This window comes from Sinocyclocheilus anshuiensis, unplaced genomic scaffold, assembly GCF_001515605.1.
Source record: "Sinocyclocheilus anshuiensis isolate Anshui unplaced genomic scaffold, SAMN03320099.WGS_v1.1 scaffold238, whole genome shotgun sequence".
Lineage (NCBI taxonomy): Eukaryota > Metazoa > Chordata > Actinopteri > Cypriniformes > Cyprinidae > Sinocyclocheilus > Sinocyclocheilus anshuiensis.
The window spans coordinates 795390-803341 of NW_015547674.1; the positions used below are offsets into that span (position 1 = coordinate 795390).

Consider the following 7952-nt stretch of genomic DNA (forward strand, 5'->3'; position numbering starts at 1 on the left):
CCTCTTTTCCGAGCTCATTCATACTGTGGGTCCCTGCAGCATCATCGCCGTCTCCTGCTCTTAACCGGGCACGATCCATCCTCAGCAGTTACAGCACATAACCTCTCCAGAGCATCTTGTGGATGGTTCAACTCCTACCCCGAGTGGCTTTATATCTGCAGACGTTGTTCGGGAAGTGAATGGTGCTCCTGCGGATCAGGTGAGCGACAGGTAATGCGCGCGAGCGTACAGTTTGAATGGATCTCGAAGAAGGGCAAATATACGCCAAGACAGCACGTTTCCGAAAAACTTAGAAGAAGAAGCACGGAGTAGCTAACTCACGGACTGTTTCGGAGAATCTCGGTATTGTAAAAAACTGGGGAAATCGTCACATCTACTGAGTGCTACGCAGAATTGTGGATTTGCACAGGAGGTTGCCTTGTCATTGCAAACTTGTCGTAAATGTTTGGGAGCCAAGATCACCCGACTGGAAACATCACTGGGTTTAAAGTGGGAAGTTTTGAAGAAGAAATGGATCCTGTTCGTTCTTGGGTGCGGAATGTCGGCGTTATTGACGCAAACATAGCGGCGCAGAGGTATGGCTGTTCTGCACTGATGCACACTCAATTCTTTTCATTAGTGCATGCATGTAAAAACACCACCTAAAGAAAAAAACATCTAAATTATTAACTGTCCAGTCCTCTGATTATAGCCGAAACAGCACACGACACAGATGTTAAACTATTTATTTACCATCCAAAATAACAGAGCATAAATTTAGGATTAAAATAAGTATCAGTCTAAATATGAGTTGTCGAAATATTTCTCTTCAATAGCACGCGCGTTATTATTTTTTATATGTAGGCTATACTATTATTAAGTAGGTTATAGTAGTAGTATTCTATTCTATTAGGCTACTACTTAACTGTAAGAGTATCTTTTGTTTTCTATAGCATTGCAAAAATAACTAGCAACAGGTCAGCTCTTCTGCTTCAGAGCTCAGTCTTCAATAGCTGGAGGTGACAGAGTCACGAGCCGAGTGAAAGAGGCACACAACACAACACAATGACACCCGGATTGAGTCATGATGAAATTACCCGTGCACTTGAGCACGATTGTTTGTGACGTCCTTCCTTTTCATTCCTTGCTCATATGAAGAGAAGAGTAGCATCATATTCTTTAAGAATCTGTTTAATTCTTAATCTGAGGAACTCAAAATCAAATGTTTAAAAGTGGACTGTCTGCAGTGGTCATAACACTTCTGATTAGGGTTAGATAAGTATCTTAATATGAACGAAAACACACGAATCTACTGCCTGCACCTAAGTTTTGATCGATTTTGTCCCCTCTTTAATTTCACAGTTCTATAGCCTAAATTAATCGATATTAAGAGAGCTGCGTTTCCACAAAACATCCTAAGTATAGAGACCACTCACGCGGCCATAGACAGCTGTTTGTTGTTAGACATACATCTATATGAATAATTATTCATTAGCTGTCAATTTGCTTTCTGAACTGCAGTGTATTTGAGATTTTTTTCACGCTTGTGACGAATTTTATTAATGTGCATTTTCATTATTTAATCAAATTATATATTATTAGAACAATTACAACTGATTTGTTGGACATAAAAAAGTGCATTGCTAACAATGTGTCTTTATACTGATACTGATACTGCTGCAAACACAAAAGTTTGTTCCGATTTTATTTTTCTTCAAAGATTTAGCTTTTACATTTGTTAAAATGTAAGAACTTGTCATCGAATTTGGTGAGAGTAACTAACACAATCTGAGCAAGACAACTGCTGAATTATATAGGCTTTTCCTAATATTTTTATTGTGACTACATTATGCTCAAAATAAGCTTTTTAGGCTTAACATAGTTGCTGTTTTCAGCAAGACTAGGTTATAAAGATTCAGACACAAGCATTTTTATTAGTGCAGCATTCAGTGGAGATTCAGATGTGGAAGTATCTTTCATTAATATCTTGTCAGAGACTGTTGAGTTTAGTGGATGGTATTGTATCAGTTTATGGTCAGTTGAATTGAACTGTGAACACAGTGTGGGAAAAAAAAAAAAAAAAGAATAAATCAAGCATCTGTGTTTATTCTCCCAAACCCTGCACCTGTAGTGGAGTGGCCTTATCCCGTGCTCACTTTGAAAAGCAACCTCCCTCCAATCTCCGAAAGTCCAACTTCTTCCATTTTGTTCTGGCGCTCTATGACCGCAATGGGCAGGCCGTGGAAGTGGAGAGGACAGTGTTTGTTGGCTTCGTGGAGCAGGACAAGGTATATTCTAACAGCATGCTTCACGGGACTGAACATTACTGGATTTCTGATGATGTTTCCTACAGTTTAACGTTGAGTTAAAGCTTGAGCTTGGCGAGAGGAAATAGAATGTGAGGAATATTTGCAATGCAGGAAAATTAGAGACGCCACTCTTGTACTCTACTCAACTTGATGCATCCATTTTTCATGCCTCCTCTGTGCTGTCCTGACCTAATGCAGATTCTCAAACGCTAAAAAAAGCACCTAGTTTTTTATTCGCTTTAGTACTATTTTCACAAGTGGCAAATTTAATGTTTGTAATCTCTTCAGTGTGTTATCAAAGTTACGATATGACACAGCCGTGGTAGTCTCTACTATAGTAAGGCCTCAGTTTACAGTATCACATGGCATACTGTAATGTAAAATGCCTGTATATGCATTTAACATCACAGTACAATTATCTGTCTCCCTCCTTCTGATCCATCAATCTGATGGTTAAACTGAACGAGAAGAGATGCAAACAAAATCATCCGCTTCTGAGTGGTATAAATGCACCAAAGTCATATATTGCACCATTAGTACCTTGTGCTTTGTAGACATCACTCAATCGTGAACTGCATGCTGTACGCTTGTTTAAATGCTAATTTTGCGTAATCAGAATTCTTTGTTCTTGCCATGTCTGTCCTTGCTGTTCTTCTGAGGAGCAGACGGGGGAAAAGACCAATAATGGAACTCACTACAAACTCCAGCTCCTCTACAGTAATGGTATGCTCCTCATTTCTCATCAGATATGTAAATATTTATGTCCATTTAGATATTATTCTGTCTGTTGGGACATATAGCAATCAACATTTAGTTTGTTCAGCACAAAAAAAAAAGATAATAATAATGAGGTGATCCTATTATGCATTAAATTAAAATTTAAAATTCTTATTTTTGTTTTCTTAACGAAAGAACTGATTCTACTCTACTCTATGGAAATGTGGTTCCAAATTTAAGTCACTTCTGTATCAACAATCTGACTAATTTTTGTTCACAGGTGTTCGCACAGAACAAGACCTTTATGCACGTCTCATTGATTCTGTCACTAAACAGGTAAAGCAGCACCACCTTTTTCTGAGCTAAACGTCTTTTAGTCGCAAGAAACACTTTCTTAATTTTGCTCTATATTGAGTTGATGACTTCTGTTCTGCATGGTTCAGCCCATATCGTATGAGGGACAGAACAAGAATCCAGAAATGTGCCGTGTTCTGCTAACTCATGAGGTCATGTGCAGGTGAGAAAAAACACAATCAAATCTATATATCTGCAAGGTGCAACTTAAGAAAGCATGCAGCAGATTCAGTTTGCTATATGATGATCCATACTCCAGCCACTTTTAGATCACAGCTCTACCTACACTCTTAAAAATAAAGGTTCTTTATTGGCATTAATGGTTCAAAGAAGAACCATGAAGAGCATTTATAGAACCAAAATGCAAAAGGTCTTTAATAGTGGGGAAAGTTTCTTCAGATTATTAAAGTGTTCTTCACACTGAGGAAAAAAAAAAGTTATTTTAGAAACTGTTCACTGAAAGGTTTTACTGAAAGTAATGTTAACAATGATTACCTATCATAGGACAAGGTCACAGCCCCTCATAATTAAGGGAAGGTACACAAATATTGGAAACGTATAGATGAACTCTACAAAATATTGAGTAACATTGATTTATGACTGTTTTCGGACCCTGGAGAAGACATTTGCTCAGAACACCCCCAAATGAATCCACTAAAATGTAGTAATAATGCACACTGTCTTGTCTTAGGTAACAAGAACGTATTTCTAGAGTCAGTTTCACGCTAATGGCACAGTCACATTAAGGACATTTTGCATGAAAAAAACGTAAAAGTCACTTTCATCAAACCCAGGCAAATTTGCACAGCCAACTTGAACACGAGCAAAATCTGTGTGGGCAAAATCTTTCACCTTCACACAAAGTTCCTAATTGTGGATGCCTATTGAAATGATTGAATTTCGCAGAACAACCATAAACGTGACCTGCAATGATCACTTAAGAGTGTCCACAGACTGAATATCATGATTGAAATGATTAATAACGCACATTTTCTGTACAGAATTAGCACAAGTTAATGTCTATAAGGAGTGAATGGTAGCTGGGCTAGAAAAGAGACAGAAAAGACAGAGGGTTTGCGGTGACCTCAGGCTCGAGGACAGCATTAGGGAGGGCAGAGGCCCCCATTGTGTAGCCAGCAGATGCCCGAGTGGGCGCTCACAGCTGGTTAATAACAGAGCTGATGGGGAAGGGGGTGCAGAGGGCAGGCGACACAGCTGGGGAGTGACTCTGTCTGACGGGGCGGGGGGGAGAGAAAGCATATAGGCAGATGGCCAGGGGTGGGGGGCACTTTTGTTATGCTTGAGGTGGGGGATTGTGCCCTGAACAGACAGGAGGTCCACCGATGGTGTGTGTGTGTGTCTGTGAGAGTGTGTGTGTGTGTTTAAGTGAGTTGTCTCCCTCACCTTGAAAAGTCAAGTCAAGCGCTTTATACAGTACAGATTGTGCCACAGCAGCTTTACAGTGGCAAACAGGAAAATAATGTTTCAAGAATGCAAACAAAATTAAATTCTCTTGTAAAGCATGCAGCTAAAAAGAGGACAATAGTACACAGTCAATATTTCAGTTAAAGTCAGTTGACTAGCCCAAGCTGTCCTTCAAAGATATGGATAATACAGTTTCCCTTATGTTCAGATCTTGCTTGATATCCTGTTCAAGCTAACATTGTTTATAAAGCGTCTCTGAGGATCTCAAGTCAAGAGTGGAAAAAATTGACTCTTGTCTCTTAGATTTTCCCAGAATTCCTTAGCACCACAGCTGTTTTTATAGTTTTCTCTCTCTCTCCCCAGGTGAAAAAGACATAGTATTAAATGTATTAAAAATATACCTCTCTCCTTCTGTCCTGTCTGTTCCTTCTCTGTCTTTAATTCTCCAAACATGGCCAGGCTTACCCAGAGTTTTTAATAAAATGAAAGCTTTAGACAGCCATGTTTGGTATTGACAGAGTTTTTTATTTTTATTTAATTAAATAATTTATTTATTTTTGCGCTGTAGTTTATATATTGCCTCATTAGTGCATTATGATACTGTACTTCTCAGTTTTGGCAACACTAAACAAACCGTTCCCTGGATCTGTTTTATTTTTATTTATTTACTTTTATATATTTTTTTTTTTCCAGGGGGACAAAATATGTATTGAGTACCATTTTTAAAATCATGAACGTGTAAAAAAAATTATGGAATTATGGATATTATGGAATATCAAAAAAAGATATTGTGGAATATGGAGTGATATGGCTTCATTGATAGTATCATACTGTAGATGAATTGGTTTCTTTTAGCTACAAAATAGCATTTGTTGAGAGATGTTTATATTTAATATATTATAAAATAGTCTATCCGTTAGAAGATTTTCTAGAAAATAGCATTTTTCAGGCCTAAATTCTACCTTATTTAGATTTTTTTGGTTAGTTTTAATAACCGTCACACTCTCGTTTTTCTTCATTTTCTTTGCCACCTACAACCTTTTCCCCTAATATTGATATAATTAGTCAGCCTCATCAGGATCCCTCCCCAATGCATGTGGGAATTGTGATCCCAAAGCACTAACACCCCCCTCCTTTCTTAATCTGTGTCCGTTTTGTTTGGACCTGCTGCTCTGTCTGTCTGTCTGTCTCTCCACAACTAATCCAGTTATTAGCAGAAGGGGAGAGAATAGCTCTCAGCTGATCCTGAAGGAGGCGTTCCCCACATCTTCCCTCGGCGAGTTTACAGCTGAGCTTTTTATCATTACATGTCCGTATGTTACATTGCATTCTAATTTCTGCACATTTTAACCTCTTTGTTTATGTTAGTTGGTTTATATAATTGCATGTCTTATTATGTGCTTGTGCATGTGCTAGAATTAAATAGATTGAAAGACCAATTTAGTTAATCCAGCAATCCATGACTGCTCAATAGCACCAGTGTGCTTCGGCCACATGCTTTCATCCTGTAGATGAAAGCTGCTGTTTTTAAAATGTCTCATGCAAATTGGCAATAAGAATTGTAATGGCGTGTATGTGTGTACCACTGATCTATACTTGAGTAAAAACCAATCAGGGACATCTGTATAAGAAATAATTTGTATATAAAAAAAAAAAAAAAATTAATTGTAAAATAGATTGGGTTAAGGTATAGGTTTAAGTTAGTTTATACTATTTATAATTAGCTGTATAAAAATGATAGAAGTCTATGCTATGTAACCATCCAGTTAAGTAAATGTGACTGTCATTAATTTAATCTCCGTTGTTTTAGTGTTATGCAAAACAGGCCTAAAATGGATTAGGAAAAGTCTGTCAAAGTAGAAGCACTAATTATGCATGGCTTCATTGGTAAAGAAAGATGACGAATGTTTCTAAAAGCTCTGGTATATCTAAGCTTCTCTTTTGACCTTTGTGGTAAATGTACGGCTGTATGGCTAACGGCTTGAGGCTCAGCAAGTCAGTACCACACAGGTTCAATAAATGCATGCATACGACCAGTGGGGGTGGAAAAAGAACTGTTGAAAAGAAAGAGGTTGAAAGGGGATCAATCACACGCTGGGTTTTGTGGAAACAAACTTAATCAATATCATATAATCTTGTCAATAGAATAAGGCTACTACAAAAAAATAGATAGATAGATAGATGACTCTGATTTGGGGGAAAATAAATCTGAGTAATAGGAATGGTACCATCTGTCCCCTCTCGCTTTGCTAATCAAACCCAGGGGAGTGCAAAACTGTTGGATCAATAGAAAGACAATTAATTGATCCTGAAGGGAACCCAAGAGTAACAAATATCGGACAAGTGAAGGGGATGGCAGAAAAAAAATAAAATAAAATAAAACTCTTTAAACATATGCCCCCGTAGCAAAAGTTGGCAGAATAGTTGGAATCAGATATTTGAAATAAAATAAACAGCCAACAGAAAATTAAAATAATTTTTTTTTTTTTAACCATAAACAGTTCCTTACAAAAGTATTCTTTATATTTATACTCATTTCCATGGCCAGAGTTTCAAATCCCTTCTTTTTCACATTTTGTGTTGCAACCTGAAGCAAAAATGCTTTAAATAAAATTAGTTTTACACTCCATACCACATTATGGCAAAATAAAGAAAGAAAGAAAAAAAGAAAACAAGAAACATCACATTACATAAGTATTTGCTTTAACACTTGAAATTGACATTATATAAGCTTTTGCTATGACTCTTGAAATTTAGCCCATTTTTTCGGATCATCTTTTGAGATTTAATGTTTCTAACCTTTGAGCGAAGTCCATCTGCTTTAAATTCAATTGATTGGGCATGATTTGGAAAGGCGATTTCTGTCACTGCTGTGAGGAACAGTGCTGCCTGTGGTGCTAAAATATAATGTGCGTGGCTAATCCATAGCAAATGTGTACAAATGCAGACAGGAGTGTGAGGAGAGCGGGCGAGAGGAGCTGTGTTAGGGTGGAATGGGAGGAAGTAAATAGTAGAGAGACTGACAGGGCTCACAGCAGGCCTGCTGAGAAGCTGTCAATGGCCCTATCAACCCTGACCCGAGTCCTGACAGAGTCATCACCCACACACACACACACACACACACACACATGCACGCACACACACACACACACACACACACACACACAC

At 37.9% G+C, this 7952-nt stretch overlaps 1 protein-coding gene across 1 annotated transcript in view; it reads left to right on the forward strand.

Moving 5' to 3' along the window:
- The first annotated feature begins 441 nt into the window (after positions 1–441).
- LOC107702885 (transcription factor COE2-like) overlaps positions 442–7952 on the forward strand; it is a 20652-nt gene continuing 13141 nt past the window's right edge. Inside the window, exons 1-5 of the mRNA XM_016505326.1 lie at positions 442–575; positions 2111–2267; positions 2954–3011; positions 3286–3341; positions 3449–3522. Coding sequence (XP_016360812.1) covers positions 442–575; positions 2111–2267; positions 2954–3011; positions 3286–3341; positions 3449–3522 — 479 coding nt within the window. The remainder of the gene's footprint in view (positions 576–2110; positions 2268–2953; positions 3012–3285; positions 3342–3448; positions 3523–7952) is intronic.